The following is a 20,266-nucleotide window of genomic DNA, read 5'->3' as shown; positions in this document are numbered from 1 at the left end:
GCAGTTCGGGTTTTATGATACTTTTTCTACTTCCGTTAAGGTGGTCAGTGCAGTGGCTGTCTAAGGTAATGAGCCGGATGGACGTTTAATTTTAAAATGCTGCCAACAACTCATCTGAGCATTAAGATTGCAGGTTCAGACAATTGTAGTGAATTATTTAAAGAATGCTTTTCTATGAATAAATTCAGTTTGATATTTGTTAAAGACAGCTGTCCGCTTCACGGATATAAAACTTTCTTTTGTTGACAAGCTGCAAATTATTTTTATTTTGATAACACTGAAGTTAAAGCTTACTAGCTTTACAGCAATAACATAGCTGACTTTGATAGGAGCTGCGTAAGGGAGTTGTGTTTTAGCTACAGAAATAGTTTTTCAAAGAGTAATGCCGTTATCGGTTTTAAACCACTTAGAAAAGAATAATGTGAATGTTTTTTTCGTAAAGGGACCAACAGGGATCTGAACATGAAAAATCACCTTAGGCTCTTGTTTGCCATTCTCTTGTGTCGCCTCTTATAAATGTTTACCATAGTGAAAGCATAATAAAGCATAGTGAAAGCATAGGTAAGCATTGTAAAGACTAGCGAGATGCAGTAAAGCATAGTAATAATCATGGCAAACAATGGTAAAGGTAAATGCCAGTATAACCAGTAAGGGAACACTGCAAAAATACCAGAGGATTCATCTGCAGCTTTTGTTAGAGTTTGGAGAATAAGTTTTCACAGCAGCAGTATGACATGGGCAAAAAAATTGTAGCCATCCTTAGTCTTACCGTTATGTGGTAGAGAAGGGCCTTCTGCATGTACGTGAAACATGCAGATATAAGATACAATTTTTTAATGATGTGTTTAGATTGTAAAGATCAACTGTCTGAAAGATAAACCAGCTCTAAGCAAATTAATCATTTATATGTAAAACCAGCTGATGGGTTACATTGTTTTAAATTATTTTTGTATACCTTTTTGGTTTTTTCTGTGTTTACGTCTGTTTTGTTTTAAACAAAAATATATTAAATCCCATATATATATATATATATATATATATATATATATATATATATATATATATATATATATATAATATGCAAGGACATATTTAATTTAATTAAATAAGCTATAATGTGATATTGATGTCTACACAGTGGCACTTGTCATTCTAGGAATATTGTGACCAGTACGCATTTTAAGCCTTGCATTTACAAACTCTTGTTTATGACGTGCTTTTTTAATTTTTTATTTGAATATTTTCCCTTAATGTCTGATACTTTGTATTACAAAACATTCCTGCCTTAGCCAAGTGAGCATCAGAGTGGCTGTTTTATTGGAAGATGTTTCTAGCACGTGTCGGTGTGTGATTGTATATAATCTCAGCAATGTGACTTTACTAATAAACATTTTAATTTTTTACTATGTTTCTGAGGATTATTTTACTGAATTTGTCCTTAATTTAGCTGCCTGCTTCCTCTCTTGTCCGAAAGCAGGCCAGGTTGTTTTCTATTAACCTAAAGGCAGCTGTAACTGCTTTCCCCTTTCAGCAGTGGGAGGTTATACATGTATGTTACTGTAAAGCTCTGAAAAGATTGAGTTTCTAGTAAACAGTTTATGCTCGATATTGCGCCCAAAAGTTAATAAGCCACGCTCACCAAAGCATCATTTAGGAATTACAATACTGTATCCCAGTCCTGTGGGCTTCTGAGAGAGAGAGAGAGAGAGAGAGAGAGAGAGAGAGAGAGAGAGAGAGAGAGAGAGAGAGAGAGAGAGAGAGAGAGAGAGAGAGAGAGAGAGAGAGAGAGAGAGAGAGAGAGAGAGAGAGAGAGAGAGAGAGAGAGAGAGAGAGAGAGAGAGAGAGAGAGAGAGAGAGAGGAGAGAGAGAGAGAGAGAGAGAGAGAGAGAGAGAGAGAGAGAGATCCAAATAACTGCCCAGGTAAAGAGAAGATTGAGAATAAGTGTAATAATCGACCATTATGCTGTAGTATGCTTTAATGTGTGTGTGTGTTTTTCTTCATATTTATTTCAAAGTGTGCCTATACATGTAAATAAGAAAAACATGTTCTGGTAGGAAAATAAAACGAACACATTTATTTTTGCAGCAAGAAAAAAATCAACCTTCTGCTCCCTGAGTTAGTAACAAAGAGTTTCCTCGAGAAATCAAACCTACCAAAAAAAACCTACCTTTTTACCCCAGCAATAATCGTAGCGTGGTTAATGAAACTGCCCGGGGCAAACCCACTACTAGCAACTCCACAGCTGGAGTTTATTTATAACATTATTAGGGTTCATTTAAAGGGTGCGATATCTTAACAGCTATAACCAAATAATCAGTTTAATGGATTTTCATGGATTTCATGGATTATCCATGTTCTGACATAATAATAAAAAAACAGTTAATATGCATGTGCAGATTTTCCCTGTAGATTGAGAGACGCCTCCTCTTCTCGAAGGTCTTTGCATATGTTTGGGTGCTTCGAGGTTCACAGCTGCTGCGTGCCTTTTCCGATTAACCACGACATGTCCCCGGTTCTACAGAAACACAGAAACACAGCCCAAGATTCACGACTGACACTTGAAAATAAATTCAAATTCCACACGCTTGTGTCATCAAAATATAAGGAAGCAACACTTTCAGTTGTACTAAGAATTAATGCCCCCCCCCCCCAGTGAAACATTAATGTGAAGTTGAAAATATGGAACTAAGTTGTATAGGACTCGCTATAAAAAAGAGGCAAAATAAGAAAATAATTATACTTATTACAGCATTGCATAATTTCTACAGTCAAAATCTACTTTATCAGAGTATATCGTATTTATTATGATGATTAAAAAAAAAGACTGGTACGTGTTTTACATACTTGCCATGTCGTACAGACATCCTTTTTTTGCCAATGCAAAGCAGAGAACAAAACAAGAAGAAATTAGAGAAAAACTTAATTTATGAATAACAGCAGACAAAAAGAACAGCAATAGACCTATGCACCACACAGGTGTTAACACATGTGACTGCTGAGTCTGCCTAATTAAAAAATAAAAACCCTGTCCTCTTTCAGCAGCTGTTATTATTGCGTGTCTTGCTTGTTCTGTTACATGAGCACACCACAAGTAACCTGAAGATAAACCACCCAAAGAATTCCTGAACTTGTTCTCCGGGCCTGCAGTCTGTAATCTGGAATAGTTGGCTGTTGTACATTAAGACCACCAGATGGCAGTAGTGTTTATTTATTGCAGAATGTGTTATGAGTATGTGAAGTATTTACTATGTAATGCATTTACTTGTTTGTTATTTAAAGTGTTCCAGTAAACATAACTTCTTTTAAGGCAACTTACTCAACATCCCTCTTCCTAATAGTCCTCCCAGATCCAAAAACCTCTGCGACCTTGGACACAATGGGGTCGTAGTTCATACTTGCAACAGCAATCACCTCCTCACTCCTACAACATAAACAAGAGGACAGAAAAGTTCCCACAGCTCAGCACGGCTATATTCAACTCACAACCCAATGCATTCTGGTAAACGTAGTCCTGCTCCTCTTAAAGGAAATAATGTTAACTGAGATAGGTAAAACGTACCAGAATGCACTGGGTTGTGATTTGAAAAGCCTGAACTGTCCCAAACTGTCCGGCTGAACACGGAGCCATATTGTCACCTTACCTGTACATCAGCTAAGGGAAAGTACTTCACAGACTCCACTAAGGGGAGGCACATTCTTATCTCATGCTGCATGCAGTTTCTGCTCAAGGCAACGTCTAAAAAGCTACCAAATGTATTTGCAATGCTTTCATTTAAGCAGTCGGTATAAAACAGCCATTGCTCGGGGTAAAGAAGCGTTACAGCCCTGCAACACACCTAACAAGGCAGGCACGACTGTCCCACCATGAAGGATTTACTCTCTAGTGAGTCTAAAGCTGATCTTACCTTGATGCACAGTAACTGCTTACATTTTAAAATCCCTTTATTAGCGTAAGAACTGCTTTTGCTACTTCCAGATAACACATAAACTTTACAGTGATGAAGGGGAGTAGCAGAAACACTCTAAGTCACACGTAGGAACCTAGCATACAAAGAACTATGCGCATGACTCGTCACTAGAGATGTACTTACTTTGTGTAGAAGGCTACAAACTTGAGTTCGTCTAAATCTCCTTGGATGATTACAGAATCAAATCCTTCTCCATGACCTGCGAGAATACATGGAAATAAAAATTGATAATCCATAAAAGAATAATCGCTCCAGCTTGTCTGGCTGTTTGTCAGCAGTGTAGAGAACTGCTCCCACATTTCAGTGTTTAAGCTAGATGGCAGTAAAACCTTGTTTTTCCTGTGCAATAATCCTGAGGTTAAGAGACTGGCCTCTGTTTCCCCAGCTGTTTTATTAGCCTGTCACAGAAACGGTGAAAATTTCACTCTGGCATGAAGACCTTAATAAATCTGGCCTGTGGTCTCCTTCAGAGTAATTGAGTGCTATGAGATTTCAACATACCATAAAAGAATCATGTGAAGGTTAATGCTGAATCATGGACATACTGAATAATGCAGCAATTCCCAGTAATGTATTCATCAAACGGAAAAGCTGTACCGGAATTATAAAATGGCATCATGATTTACTGCAGCCTGGCACTGAGGTGCAGTAAATATGTACACGGAAAGCGTTTATGTGAAATGAAAGGTGTACCTGCATATCGAATACTTTTCCCAAACATCGCAGTCCAGAAGTAAGGAACAGTATTTATTTCAGTTGCCTGGCCAAGCATATTAAGAGCAGCTATCCGACCTTTAAATAAATAAATAAATAAATAAATAAATAAATAAATAATAATAATAATAATAAATAATGTCATTGTAGACAGCTCTAAAATGCGTCAAGTACAAACTGATCAACAAGAGTATCACATGTAAGAGGATCTCACCTTGCATGTGTGCCATCTGCCAATGAGGCACATTCACTCTCTTATTGCTGCGCAGGGCCAGAGGGAAAGTGACCACATCTCCTGCAGCAAACACTCCAGGAACATTGCTCTGCATTGTCTAGGCATCAGATTACAGGTAATGAATACATCTACTGTAGCGTGGGCTCTTAGGCAAAACCGGGGTGGCGTGCAGGCAAGCGACTGTACATAGCCAATGATTCTGTAACCAAGTATTAGCTGAAGAGACTGGACCTCGACCAGCTACCTCAGAGTCCCCACTGCCTTTATCCCAGGGGTGTCCAATCACAGTGCGGAAGGGCCATTCCACTCCAGGTTTAACAGGTAACATCATAGAATTAACTACTTCAGGGTCTGGATGGAGGTTTAATTGGTTTTTATTCTAACTATTTAGGGCAGGGTTAGAACAAAGACCAGGAGTGGAATACACAGCTTTGGGCACTCCTGTTCTATCCGTTTGCATGAGTAGCTAATAATGCCGCTTCTGTTTCATTACCTCGACTCACCCATAGGGGTCAGCATTCTTCCTAAATGCAGTCTGGATCGAGAAGTATAGAACCTCACATAGCACTATCTGTTGCATTACTTTGGGAAAGTAGTTACCTCTTCAACACAACACTATGCGGTTGCATTAAGGGGAATATGTAGTATGAACCAATGAGACTCCTAGGGGGCTGCTCCTTTCATGGTTTTATTGAAGTTGACCCCTTAGTTAGCCTTCCACTAGAAAGCACAGCCTTACCTTGCTCACAGGGATGAAGCCTTTGGAATCCATGCTAATGCCGCTGTGTTTTAAGAAGGAAGTCGCTGGGCTTACCCCTATGATAATTGAAAAATGGGTTACTAAACCTGGAAGAATACAACTACATTCAAGAAACAGCAGGCTTTCAGCTACACTCTATGACACTCTATCTAATTCCATAATTTGACTATCGTATTCCCAGTCCCCAAATTGTCATGTAATAAAAGCTAGCAACAATGTAACCCTGTGTACCTGTCATTTGAATTGCAAGTCTCCTCTCTCCCACGCGTGTTAAGGTTCCCTTACCTGCGCCAATAATGCAGACATCAGCCCTGAGAACCTTTCCACTGTTCAACACCACTTCTTTTAGCTTAAAGGATGGGAAACAAGAAAGAAGCAGCAGTTTATTAAATTGTAATATTGTGCAAATTAACACAGAGCAATGCCTTTATAATTATCCCAATCAATGCTGCAGTGGAGTTACAGAAACGCTAAACTGGGGCATTGCAGTCAACCAGGTTCAAAGCTTTTGTGAATGGAATTGCAATAACCCATCCAGAAATACACTTACAACCAACAAGACACTGGTCAAGGTAGATGTATTCATTACTTGTAATGTGACGCCTATTCTCAGCTATGACTAGTGGTCACCAACAAACCCATTGATTTTCTGGAATGCGCAGCCCCACCAAGTCCAGCCTGCTTTGTAAATGGTTTTGTGGGTCTTGTTAATAAAAAGATTGGAGACTGCTGACCCCAGTGCTCTGGCCAAACTCCAGCGAGATGCTTATCTTTTTCATCCCATTATCGGAGTGGAGTACAAGCACACAAAGGGCTTCCCTGTCTTGATATCGGTGCCATTAAAAAGGGTGGTAGTGAAAACCATGAGCTAGCTGCTTCCATCGTTGCTCAAAGCAGTACCTTTCCTTGTTGGCCTCGCAGCTCCAATACTTCATTCAGCATGTAGAACTTAATTCTGTTGTTGTCAAACATCTAGTAGGGGAAAAAAACTCTAAGTTTGTCAGCAAGTTTTGATTTCCCTATGCACTGATAATTTCACAATCCTGTTTTGTTTTTCAACAAGAACAAATCTCCATCCCTCTAGTTTATTTTCAGTTTTGGCTTTTTTGCATCCAATTATTGAAAAGCTGGATCTGAATTAATACTATCATAGTCAACCACCATTATGGGTTAAATTCTCAAAACTATTTACTCTGTCACAGAAAGGAGAAACTCACTCAATAAAGTTACTGAAGCAAAAATAAACAACTAAGATTTTTTAATTAAGGGGCTTGAATAAAGTATTTAGTTATTTTAGGTGGAAATTTTGAGTAAATAGCTTTGAGAATCTAGCCCTTTGAGTCTAAAGCTGTCCCCAGCAATGGGTTCCCTGCAGTGATTGCAAACTTTCTGTGTACTATAACTAACGCTGACCTTGAACAGATCTATACAGAGATCATGCTGTGCAGACCTGCATCTAGATCCACCACAGACTGAATAAACTATCAGAAGTACTGAGCAAAGGGATTCATCCCTCGTAAGATGCATTGGTGCTGCTTACAGCACAGGCCTGCTCCACTGCACAGTAGCATCGCTAGAACAAGTCAAGAGCAGAATAAATGACATCCAGAGAGTGACAATGCAGATATATCAATAGTGATACACTATCTCTGACTAGAGATGTTAAATAGAGAGGACCTCGGCCGTCACGGTCCAGTAAGTGGAAACAGGATACAAGATTGCAAATGGGCTCTTTCGATCGTCCAACCCCCATGTATGCTGTGGACTATAAGAGGCAAACATGACAGCCAGTACAGACTCAGAAACACCCCAAGCACGGGAGAAGTCTTGTGATAGAGACCAAAACACTTCCGAGCTGGGCTTAGTGCACCAGGACTGGCTGGATTGAAACAATCGCCCAAAGGAGAGTCCTATCATCAGCCACTCTGTTCACACGATGACATGGGGACCACTCAATAAACACAGATTCCTAGCTGTTTAGAGAATGGCTGCCATTGTAACTGAATATGACTCAGCAGTAATTCAGATTAGCAGGCAAGGACGCCTTACAGCTGGTCACACATGGCATGCATATATTTGAAGACATTTTATTTATGGTTAATGAACGTTGAGATTGTATCAGCTATTCTCTGAACTCTGCATCTAAAGACAATGCAACATTATATCTCAACCCTATAAAGAATCCAATAATGTTCTGTGTCACAAGGAAGCAATAACATCAGTTACAGTATGTAAACCCGCTTACCAAACCGAAGAAGCCTCATATCCCTGTATTGTAATTGAACTGTAGAGTTTGGGGTTAATTAGATACCTTTATGCCAAAGTGAAGTATACCAATCCACTACGACTTACAGAAAAATCAGTTTGAAACTTTTGAGAAAACAATTCAAGTCAACATTATGATGACAGGGGGGCTACACTTCAGCACATGCGTGGCCCTGGTATAACACTAGGGGGCAGCAGAGAACAGCTATAAAAACAATAAAGAAATATAAGAAGCTTTACAAAATTAGACTGCTTTTCAACCTTTAACGCGAGGGCATTTTGCAGGGTCAACGTCAGTAACGGGAAAATTACATAACCTGATATTAAGCTGACGCAAGCAATGTAATCTCAATACTAGTTCTTCAGAAAGCTGTAATTGGGATGACCCTGGGGGCATCCCCATATGAAGCACCTGCTCACAGGTGCTTGCCTGAGGAGCGAGTGTCGACGGTGAAAGTTACCTTCATGATGGCCCTTCCTACTTTCTCTCCCAAGGCTTTGCGGAAGGGAATGTCCTCCTGGCTCACGACTGACACAGAGTGGGCCTTTTCAGCCAGGTAGGCAGCGACCTCCATGCCTGGGAAACAAACAGTGAGGGGCTGCTTGAAATCCCACCCTTTTAAACACAAGTCAATCACCATGTGCAGTAAGATGGAGCATGTCAACATGGGTAGTGAAAACAAGCAAGGTAATAAGCAAAACTTCCCTATAATAACCATACAGTGATAGAGATTCTCACCTACATACGACGCCCCCACTACAACCACATTCTTGTTGTTTGCGAGTTTGGCTATACAGTTAGCGTCTTCCGGTGTTCTCAAGTAAAACACATTTTCCACGTCTCTTCCTTTGCAGTTTAGTAGCTTTGGACTGCAAAATCAAACAACATGTTGTAAGCTGGCCAGAATATATGAAAGTGTTCTGACAGGTTGACGTCAATCTTAACTTTCTTGGTCTTCTGTTAATCATTGTAAAGCAGCTTTTACTTTTACTATGGAAGTACTAAAAAGAAATATGTGCAGATGTCCTGATGCAACACTGACATGCTTTGAAATGACAATTTTGTGATTTCCATCAAGTTTGTGTGTCTGTTTAATTAGGTACATAAAAAAAAAATTCAATAAAACTGGCCTGCTTCCTGTGGCAATAAGAAGATTTTTGTAGACCATCTTCAATCCATCTTTAAATATTGCTGTCTTTGTCTTTATGTCCACAGTCACTACCTAAAAACACACAAATATCCTTTTCAAAACAAATGCAGCAAAGTGTTTTAAAGCACTGAAAAGGCATTGTGAACGGTAAATCACAATATGGTAAGATGCTGTAAAAATCCACATGAATCTATTACATGCACGGGAATGCATGCAAAATGACCGTGCAAATGAATTGTAATAAACCCAGGTTGAGTCTTAAAGGCGCTCACCTCTTTCTCTTTCAGAAGCTCTATCTCGTACTTTTGGAAGAATTCTTTCGAGCGTAGTGTTATCTGTTCTGCTGTAGACTCCAGCGACTGAAAAAAGGGAATTGAAATACTGCATTACTGCGTAGATCAGGGACAAGCAGCCTGCTAGAACAACAGTGTTCTCAGATGAATGACCTAGTAGAGTGGGTGTCCATTTCCTGGCAGTGCCAGAGATCTAGGTCATTGTTTCGGGGTTCATGTACAAACCTTACTCAGTTTAGGCCTGTCGTATGGCTGGTGTTTGTCCACAGTGCACATTACAATCCTGTCGCCAAATCCTTCCTGTCTTAGAGTCTCTGCACAGACCAGCCCAGCAGGACCTAGCGAGGGAATACGATGACAGCTCAGCAAAGCATGCGAATGACAATGAAATAATTCAAATAAAACAGCGCAGTGAACAGGATTAGGGGCTGCGAGCCAGGAGAATGGGGTTTGAAACTATAAAGACATGTAGGTACAGTAGGAGTTTATTCTATTTAAACTCATTTTGCACCACAAATATTGAATCAAACCATTCGTTTACCTAAATAAAAATGGACTAATGTACTGCATACTTTCTGGGTAGAATTTTTTTCCCCTTTTCCAGTTTGTCATGGGATTGAAGTTTCTTTTGGGTAAGAATAAAGCTGCTCGCCATAGAATTGCATGCTGTCACAGATTTGACTGGGACTTAGTTAATTAGGAATGAGACAGCTGTGACACATGCTGTGCAAATAGATTTAAACCTCTTCTGCAAATCAGACAGAGATAAAAATCCTCATTCCGCATGTGCAATAAACCCATAATGGCCCCTAATTCAGGCCTCTAAGGCATGTGCTTTCTAACACAGTTTGTGACCCCAGAGAGACAGCGGTAATGAGTCACCTGCACCAATGATGAGCACGCTGGTGACTCCTGCACTGTAGTTGCTCAGCCCTGTGCATTTCGTCATCCTCCTCGTCCTCTTTTGTGTCTGCAGGGCCTAGAACATTGGAGAGGGCTGATTAGTGACATTACTCTCAGGTGACACCAATAAAAACGATCCCTCACGCACGAATTGTCCTGAGCTAATGCTAACAGCGTAAAACGCAAAAGCAAGGTTTCAGCAGTTAACCATCAGCTTATACAGCAGAGGTGTATTGAAGTGGTGGTCAAGTCCTACTCCCCAAGGATAGCTGTGATAGGCAGCATGGTCCTGGAATTAGACATGGAACACAAGACTGGAGTGCAATGGTACTGACACCATCAGTTTGCCCTAGATCTAGACCTAAGCAGATTGCTATCACAGGAGTACATCAATCGAACCGTTGCAATTGTACAATCTGTAGACTTTACCTGTTTGTTTGCCCGGATGATCACCTTGTCTTTTTCTACTCTAACCTAAAAGGAAGCAAATAGACACCTATTAATATAGGGCAGATTGTGAGTACACAATCTCATCACTCAATTAACATCAGCTATAAGCCCAAACATATAGAGGCACCTCCACATCTATACAGGTCTTTCTGTGGACTGTATAGTCTCTGTCATGTTCTTCTAAGGTAATCCCAGAACCCCTATAAAAGTGCACTGTGTTATTACTAATCTGATCGTAGTGTTTAAGCGATGCACAAAGATACAACACCCCCAACATTAAAACATTAAGAAACACCAAAACAACACCAGAGACGTGTTTTGTGTTTGTGGTGCAGTTTATTGCAGTTATAGCGGACGCTGTGATTCCCATATGTGCCGTTATCCAATCTGAGCAGATTGCAGGATGTCTCGACAGATCTAAACTTCAGAATGGTACTTGTGGGCAATAGGATAAAGCAAGCATCACCTGAAACTTTTCCAAACTGTCCAGACCAGGAAAGTCTTCTATATCTCCGGTGGCAATGCTGAAGCAGGCCCCGTGCCAGGGGCATCGAACCCGCCCCCCTGACAACACTCCTGAGAACAGAGGTAACATTGTCTCTTACAGAAACCCAGACCGCATCATTCCTAGTGCAAACCTAGGAACCCTAACCTTGCTATATTATAGGAAATGTATAGTCATCTCAATAGGAATAGTATCATACAAATCATAACACACATTATTTTAGGAATCTTGTAGGATTGTACAATCATTTTTTAGAAGGGTATATATCATTAACCCTGTAATGCCCACGTTTTGTAGAGATGAGAAATGTTATTAGATGTATGGAACTAGAAGCCATTCTGTGTACTGGATTGTAGATTAGTCCAGCAATACATAATGTATTGCAGCACAAGCTCTCTCAAAATCATGTATTTCTTTGCAGTTGACAGATAAACTCTGTTTTAAAATATCTACATTACCCATTCAGTGCAACAGTATTCAATTCCACTCGCCTTTAACTAGTGGTGCTCCATAGTGGGGGCACTTGTGACTGATGGCACTGTACTCGCCATGCTCCTTTATCAAGAGAGCCTTTCCCCCTCCCACGTCCACCTCTCGCATCCTTGAGGTGAACAAAAACACAAAGAAAACAACACGATTCATTTGAGCCTGGGAATCAGAGGGACAGCTGCTGTTATTTATTTCCTTGAGGCTTTTAATAGTAGGCTTCTGCTAAGATGAAGCTGTGGCATATTTAGATCTTTTTATTATATTTAACTACACGCCTAGACTTGGTTTACTGTACAAACTAAGCACTAACTAAATAGCTTAACCATGGGCCCCCTTAGACTTAGTGGTAAAGGCTTCAGACCCAGACCTGTTTAATCAATGCAGACATAAAGCTTACCAGCTGGTCCCTTCTAGAAATGAAATCGGTAACTCCAGCATAGAAGTCCATAACGACAAGACCCCCACTGAGAACTAACCCCAGGAATACATTTTGTGGTGACTTTTTGCCAGATAAAACAAATTACACCTGGCATATGTTCTACGTTTTTTCTCTGTGTTTTTAGGTGTTAAAGCACTGCCCTTACTGTCCATTCTCCAGATCCCTCACGTGGCACACGGCCGCCTCCACGAGGTCCCTGGGGTTCTGATAGGCGCTCAGGGCGAGGGACTCATCGCACGGGTGTTTCGTGGTCCCGTTCGGCTTGCAGTTCGCTACGGGGCTCGCCGTGCCATTGGGTGACATTTTGTCTTGTTCCTTTTCTTTCTCAGGAACCACTACTTCAATTTTCACCTCAACTGCAAAAGACCACAGGAAAGTTGCACCACGGGTTTAGTAAGTTGCCTCGTTGCATATTATTGTCTTCCATCCATAACTATTAAACACACAGTCCACATCATCCAGTCCAAGTATCCAAAATTAATTTCAACATTGAAGACATTTGTTATTGAATTTATTACAGTTTTTTTAAGCATATTATGGTCCGAATTATTACAAGCAACGTTTGTAATCCAGCTACTGTAGTATAACATCACAGTGTCAAATCACCTTATTTTTTATCCTTGTAATCAGAAACTACATTCAAATCACATATAATCAATTAGGTTTTCAAAGGATAGCGCATTATATATAATGTGATCGGCGGATGCTATCTTAAGCACAGCTATAGATTTTTTTTGTGAACTCGCAACTCCAAAGAGACACAGTAATCTTGTTTAAAAGTTTAATTAATTTCTTCGATCTATTACAAGCCATTATTCAGAGCTAGCTCTGAGAATGTTCGCTTGGGAGAATGTGCTGACCGCCAAACAGTTTGTTAAATCTTAAGCTGCCTGGAATTCCTACCTGCTGAGCAATCCTTTAATTAATTAGAATCGATGGAAGCCGTTACATGGTACATTCAAAAGCAACAGCTTTGTCTTTCCTTTTAACTTAGACAACGTTGCTCTTGAGCACTTTCTATAGGCTCTTTCTATACTGGCTGCAAAGTGATCTATATAGACCATGGATATGGAGACACTGATAGAAAGCTGGCCCTGTAGCGTTACTTCAACTGAATATTGTAAGAACTGCTCCAGTTAGTAACCCCAGAGCTTGTGTTCATTAAGACAGTGCATTCGAAGGTGGAAGGCACCTTGCACTGATATAACATGTGTGTGTCAACATGCACAAAACTTACACTGAGCCATCATCCCTGAGCAGAATTGTCCCCAAATGTATTTTTCAAAATGAAACTATTACTAGTACCTTTGGAAATGCTTAACTCAGAAGGATGAGTCTCTTTGGGCTCAGAATAGGCTTTGATTCCAGAAAACGACATGCTATGTTCTTCACTGCCAGGAAACAGTGGGAATGAATGAGTTATTCCTGGTAAAATAATAAAATAACCGTACGTGCAGAAGGGCCAGTAAACTTTGGCCACACTTCATCACTCTCAAACTGAGATTGCTTTTCCACAACACTGACTCTATATTGACCTCAATATGAAAAACACTTCTGTGCTCTTACGGTAACTTTAGTTATTTCAAAGGGCTGGCAAGCATCTTTTAATAAAACCTGTGTGGCGTGAAATAATAACACCTACTTATAACAAAACTAAAGCTTTAAATAACAATTACTGGCTTTTGAAATCTTTAGAATAATCCTTCACAGAGTTTATGAGTTTGGGTTTTTTTTTTATCTTAATGATTTAAGACTACAACTGTGGGCCCTTTATACTTTTAAATTCCAAACTTTATTATGAAAAAAATAAACAGTCTGACTCGTAGCTGTGGATGAGACTAGCAGCAGCATCTTCAATAAAATAAATCAAACATGTGCGGTCGAAGTGAAGCATAAAAATCTCTCTCAACCATGTTTTTTTTTTTTGTTTGTTTTGTTTTTTCATTTAGACAATTTTATTCAGGCTATGACGCTTGGAAGGGAAACTAGAGATTTCCAGGAACAATACAAGTAGTTTGGGAATGAAGCATCTTACAATTACCCAGGACATGAATAAAGAGAAGAAATGTGATACAACACACAGTACAAAGAGAGAGCAACACAGAGCAGAGGCATGTGGTTCTTTAACACAATGTGTTCTTTCCTCTCTCCCAGATTTATTATTTCACGAGGTTTAAAGATCCGGTGAACCTGAAGCTCACAGGTCTCTCAACGTCTCCATATTATTGGGTCACGTGACCCCCTAATTACTTTAATTATATTGTGTAGTGTCAACATTTAAAAATGTTGCGAGAATACTTTAGTAGCTACAGGTAACCATGAAAATCAAAAAAAAAAAAACTAAAAAAAACGCTATTTGCTCTTGAAAATGAAATGGTGTAAAAGGGATCACACTGAGTCAGGATATCAGTAGGGTTGCGTGGCCCTTCTCATTGCTCTCACACAGATCACTGTTGATTAACTTCACTCTAGTGTACTGCACTGTATGTTCCACACACTGTTATTAGCCTGCAGTGTGCGGCAACACAAATGCAATACATTGTGTGCTGTTAAACTAAACTCATATTTCTGTATAATCCTATTGGAATTGCACAACTCAAGAGTTCCTTTTGAGAGAGGGACTACTCTAAAAAAACACAGCAGCATATACTTAGCTGGTTTGACCTGTGGAATAATGTTTATTTAGCTGACGCCTTTATCCAAGGAAGCTTACAGAGACTAGGGTGTGTGAACTAGGCATCAGCTGCAGAGTCACTTACAATTTATTTCACTGAAAGACGGAGCACAAGGAATTAAGTGAGACTCAGGGTCACACAGTGAGTCAGTGAGTGAGCCAGGATTTGAACTGGAGACCTCCTGGTTACAAGCCCTTTTCTTTAACCACTGGACCACATAGCCTCCACACATGTGGTTTCTTTAGCAGACACAGAGTGCTGGAGCCATGGGAAATACATTGATGCAATGAACAGCATTACCCATAGAGGGTGCTGTTAAAGCCCATTTGTGCAAATCAAGTAAAAATGTGACAACTATAAAGCTGCGTGCTTGACAATGGGTGATGTAATAGTTCATTTGCCATGTGATATGAGCTTCAACAGCAACTGTGCTTTCTTGTGGCTTCTGTGCCAGTACCAAAACACAAAACTCTACATCGGATAGATATGCCACATGGCGACGTGTATAAACCCTAAGAGACTTTATGTCAACCCTGTACTTCAAAGGAACAAGGGTCAGTCATTTCAGGATTTGAACTAGTCACCTGGTTTGGGTTTGGAGAAACATCCTCCCATGATGGGCAATGGGTAATGGAAGGATACTGGCAATTGACTCAAGGACCCTAAAGACTCATCATGGGGCAGCAGGTGTTAGGGGAAGTCACATTGTGGGTTCTTCTTGAAGGCTGTAGGTCCAGGATAGCCATCACGGTCATCAGCTCTACCTGCAATTAGACAAAAACAAAGATATCTGGTAAGAATAGTATCTCTAGAAGTTTAAGGATTGACCTAAGAAAATGAGGAAATGCATTCATAAAAAATGCATAAGTTATAAAACAGTTTCGTTTAATAGCAGTTACGACCAGGGGGTTCAAGTCGTGGCTCCAGTTTTGTTCCTTTCTCACTCGTGCGCTTGTGTGCTCAGGCATCAAACCAATTCCTGTTTTTCAAAACCAATCAAACAATATATCACATGAACCACTGGCAGCAAACTTAAAGTTCTCTAGAAAGAAAGAAAGAAAGAAAGAAAGAAAGAAAGAAAGAAAGAAAGAAAAAAAGGAAGAAAGAAAAGCTTATGTAGGTTGCCAAAGGGTGAACCAAAAAACCTTCATATTTTCACACCAAAGAACTCAAACCAACCTGAGCCTTCCTACCTGGATGCCAGCCAAGCCTATATGAGGTTGGAGGTGTTGAAATGACAAAGTGTGTTGACACAAGTGTGATGAAACCTAATACAACCAAACCCCTCCACACATCACCCGACACCCCACTGCACCTACTGCAGAATGAAACACAAGCTCACACCAAACAAGCTTCCCAAAGTAACTCTTTTATCAAACTAATTAACTAAAAGGAAATAAAACAAGTTTTGCTAAATTGTTGCATACTGTCTTTAACATTTTCAAAAGCAGATGAAAATTTGAATGTGTTTTACTTGTTGTACTGACACTTAATGGAGGCAGAAATCTGTCTGCACACAATGACACAGCAAAGCTACAATGTCCCAGTTTTTCAAAAAGTGCCGATTTAGTGTCCTGTAGATTTGCCAAAAGTATCCTGCACAATTGATTAAACCTGGCAGCACCTGCCGAAGAAACCAGAGAAGGTTTAGGAAGCTCTGTTGATCAAATAAAAGGTGTCACACCGTAGCTCATGATATAAGATTAAGAACTGAAATGAGAGAGAAGTAAATTGGTCCAAATTGTAACTTCGATCATAGCACTGAATGCACTTAACTAAAAGAAACCTATAAAAAATACTCAACATTCGAAACACACACATTAACCAGCACAGTATTTAACAGGCCAAGGAGCGGTCAGCGATCTTAAGGTTTCTCCTAACGAACTAACTGGCTTTCTGTGTAATTCAAATGAAGGTTTGAAAAAAATATTTTTTTAAATCCTGAAAATGCTCCAAACGAAACTTTATTTTTAGTATCATTTCATAGTATTGAGCCCGTGCTTGTTCAGTACAGGTCATTTTTAATTAACAAGAGACCACATAAACAGTCTGTAGGAGTTCCAGCTGGTCTGCATGGTTATTATTCTGAAGTAGGTTAAGCAGATTTGGTACACAGCAACGTACGACACAAATCTCAGCTTGGAACTATGCTCCGGACCCCATGCTCTTTCAGTAGTCTTTGCTCAAACACAGTTTCAGCCAGTAACCTGTTCTTATAAACAGCTAGGAAAAACACATGAATTTAGAATGCTTTGTTATGCCGTTCAAAACAGAAAAAAAAAACTAGTTATTAATAAACTCAACATCCCAGGTAGGTTGAAGAGTGAGATTATTTCATTAGGAATTTAAAAAAAGTGTTTGGTCTTCAATTAGTGAAATTGTTTTGTTTTCCAGCATAGCCTTTAAACGTGGTGATAATTCTACTACACTACAGTACTTCACCACACACACAGCAGAACAAGAAGAAAAGAAGAGGTTAGATTTTCCGGGGGGGGGGGGTAGCCCAGAGAGCTGATGCAAAGGCATTTGTAAAGTTGAAACGAGAAAGACTTCTGCTTCTGTAGATACAGGAGGTGTCAGCCATCGTGTGTTCACTAGTCTTCCGTACCCAAGCCCTCATTAAGAGGGACAAGACATTCCTTCAAATGTAAAGTCTTGAATACATGCCTTCATAAATTCAACCCAGGAACTTTCTCCCGGAACAAAGCTACAGTGCTTTGGTAAAAAATAGTAGAATGCTGCACTGTAGCCTGCACAATATCGCCACAGTAAAATGTTTTAGAAAGCCCCCGTTAACTCCAACAGTAATGGATGAACTTGTGTCAACTCACTTGGTGTCATTTCAGCAGTTAGTCAACCTCCAACCTCATTTAGGCTCAGATGACATCCAGGCAGGAGTAATAAAGAACAAGCTGGCTCTTAGATAAAGTTACCAGATTACAGCCTTACAGACAAGTCTGAAAAATACCTTAGGGTTACTGTTATCATTTCCCAAAGAAACCTTAGCAGAACCATTAGCAGAAGGCAACACAATGGATTTGGAACAACTTTTGCAATGGGTTACCATGAGTATTAGTTTATATTTCATATGGTAATACTAATAGTTCATACAAGTATATATCATTATCACAATGCATTGCCATTGTAACTTATTAACTCTACCTGCCCTTGCCCAATTTAAAGTCTTAACCTCCAATATAAGCAAGCAAAAATACATTCAGAAAACCTCACAACTATTTCCTACCTGACCTTTGCTACTCAGTCCAGTATGCCGCTCTACTAAAACTACTGAGAAAGGCAATGATGAAAAGTATGAGAAAATCCCAATCCTCCTTTTGCTTAATTAATATACTTAATATCCCTACAGCAGATTGCCAATACTGGATAATTAACTATGTCAAACTAAACTCCTGGAAGTCTTCCCAAGATGTTATATAAAGCAGTTCACATGAATGGCATTCCCATTCAAGATGCATCAAAGGCATTGTGTCCGCTATCCAAACAGTGAAATCTGCGTAACAGAAAGCCCCCTGCAGAACTTGGTGTGAATGTCATCATGTCAATTGCAACCAAGATTGTGACTATCTCTGTGTCCCAAACAGACCAGGCAGATCTATTCATGAGGAACAACTGTCTGACTGCACAAGTAGGTTACATTAAATTACCTATTCAGTAGGTGCAGCCTTGCTACTGCCCCAAGCTTTTACTATAAAAACATTTTACAGCATCAGTAATATGACCTCCTAACAGACTCTGAAACCTGTATTGAGCTCTCGGTAGCTGCTGTGATAGTCAAAGATAAACATAACATGAAGAACTGAAATCCGATAACTTTAATTCATTAATGCCTTAATGATACATTACTGACAGGAGATATAGTCTCTGGACAGAACACAATACCCAACTCAATGTATTCTGCATGGGGAAAAAAACACAGCTAAGCAACTGTGGTACAGTATGAAAGCTATAGTATAAAATCCCTACACATGTCATCCTATCTGACCAGCTGAACAGCGTGCCCTTTGCACTTCACCTGGCGTGACTAGAGAGCCCCACTCAGGAATCATTTAAACAGCTCGCTGAGAGAATGCTCTGCAGAATAGAAACAAAACTGCTTACCTAGGCGAATACAGAGAAGGTGCTGCGGGATCCACTTAATCTCTCCAGTGCTTGTTTTGTCCTGGTGGAGATGCACACATGCTGCCCTCCCTGGGAATTATTTGTTTATTGCAAGGTGTCCCCCCTTCTTTGTTGCAGCAGTAGATCACACACGGGCACACACACACACACACACAGGCTGCTCAGTTCCAAGGATTGCAGCAGGAAACCTTGCCAGCTCTAAGCTGCATGCAGTATTGATGAAGTCGCTCAGGATGCAAACACAGCAAGAATTCACAAAACATCCTTTTCAGTTCCTGTCAGGCCCAGCTCTACCAAAAAGCTGACTCATCAATCAAGAACCTTAAAGACACATTCAGTGAGCGAGCGTGCCTGCCTGTCTCCTCTAGTGTAAAGAGTTTTATTGAACTCCTCTGGATTGCTCTGCAGTGGAAGGCAGAACGCACGGGTCAGGAGCTAATCTTTATTGTAGAGCCACTTCAAGGGGTTTACACCGTCAAGGACTGCAGGGTGAAAATGCAGCAGAACCTGCCTGGTGATTGTCAAGCAGCACAGAGCTTGGGAGGTGAACGCGAGGGATCACAGAAACAACGGAATGTGGGTCACAAGAGTTCCTTCTGCATACTGGATAAGGATTTGCAGAAGCAAAGTACAAACACAGTACAAACAAACACTGGTGAAATGAAGCCAGGATCTTATTATTCTGTTGATCAGGTGCTACAAAAATTGATTGTTTCCATGGTCTACTCAACAATATCTTTAGGATCCTATATGAAAATATGGAATATAGTGCAAAAGTAATATAGCTGCCCTAATTAAAAGGTATATTAGTATTAATGGCTATTTGTTTTTTGTTTTTTTTTTAATAAGAGGGTTTCCCCAATAGTACTGATGCAAAAGCAGATAATTATGCATGCATCGCTTTTAAATTACACAGGTGTCCTAGAGATCACATGAGCAGAAGCACATTACACATTGCAAGGCATTTAAAATGCAGACACATGGCATAAGCCAATAGCTGTTCTGCACTCTGTAACCTGTAAGCACTGTAGCAGTGGACACTTATAAATGAGAGCGAGCCGGAATTCACACAGATCATACAGATTTATGAAATACCTACACACCTGACCTTATCACCATAAGGCTATTTTGGTTTTGCTGAATTTATGCAATCTCAGTGCAGCCCCTAAACTGTGTTCTGCACGTACAACTGAACAATGGGACTGTTGACCAGTGAGGAAATACTGGTGCAGGGTGTGGTAGAGCTGTGAACAAGTAGAAAACTCACCTGCTCTGCCA

At 40.1% G+C, this 20,266-nt stretch overlaps 1 protein-coding gene across 4 annotated transcripts; it reads right to left on the bottom strand.

The window, feature by feature from the left end:
• Positions 1–1,952: 1,952 nt before the first annotated feature.
• On the bottom strand, positions 1,953–19,385 carry LOC121299828 (apoptosis-inducing factor 3-like). 4 transcript variants are annotated; one of them, XM_041227944.1, is made up of 21 exons: positions 18,968–19,385; positions 15,433–15,612; positions 12,319–12,529; positions 11,737–11,846; positions 11,207–11,316; positions 10,720–10,764; positions 10,270–10,366; positions 9,613–9,725; positions 9,367–9,453; positions 9,075–9,166; positions 8,683–8,813; positions 8,405–8,520; positions 6,579–6,650; positions 5,964–6,027; positions 5,658–5,734; positions 4,898–5,015; positions 4,663–4,761; positions 4,093–4,168; positions 3,318–3,422; positions 2,846–2,866; positions 1,953–2,516 (listed from the first exon to the last, which is right to left on the bottom strand). In XM_041227944.1, exons 2-21 carry the CDS (start codon positions 15,461–15,463, stop codon positions 2,468–2,470), a joined length of 1,824 nt encoding a protein of 607 aa, XP_041083878.1. In that variant the 5' UTR covers positions 15,464–15,612; positions 18,968–19,385; the 3' UTR covers positions 1,953–2,467. The 4 variants fall into 4 exon arrangements, with proteins under 4 accessions (XP_041083878.1, XP_041083880.1, XP_041083879.1 ...); XM_041227946.1 differs by lacking the exon at positions 18,968–19,385 and adding an exon at positions 18,098–18,194; XM_041227945.1 differs by lacking the exon at positions 18,968–19,385 and adding an exon at positions 18,093–18,189.
• Positions 19,386–20,266: the final 881 nt, after the last annotated feature.

This window comes from Polyodon spathula, chromosome 25 (genome assembly GCF_017654505.1).
Source record: "Polyodon spathula isolate WHYD16114869_AA chromosome 25, ASM1765450v1, whole genome shotgun sequence".
Lineage (NCBI taxonomy): Eukaryota > Metazoa > Chordata > Actinopteri > Acipenseriformes > Polyodontidae > Polyodon > Polyodon spathula.
Note: the sequence above shows the minus strand (reverse complement) of the source record. Positions and strands in the feature narration are given on the sequence as shown.

What these genes read in the sequence shown, in the direction of transcription:
- LOC121299828 (XM_041227944.1), bottom strand. Translation starts at nt 15,463, where the DNA reads ATGGGAGGATGTTTCTCCAAACCCAAACCAG. An exon ending in AGGGATCTGGAGAATGGACA is followed by an intron (nt 11,847 to 12,318) that starts GTAAGGGCAGTG and finishes GTTCACCTCAAG; the next exon opens with GATGCGAGAGGTGGACGTGG. An exon ending in TGCGAGGCCAACAAGGAAAG is followed by an intron (nt 6,028 to 6,578) that starts GTACTGCTTTGA and finishes CCATCCTTTAAG; the next exon opens with CTAAAAGAAGTGGTGTTGAA.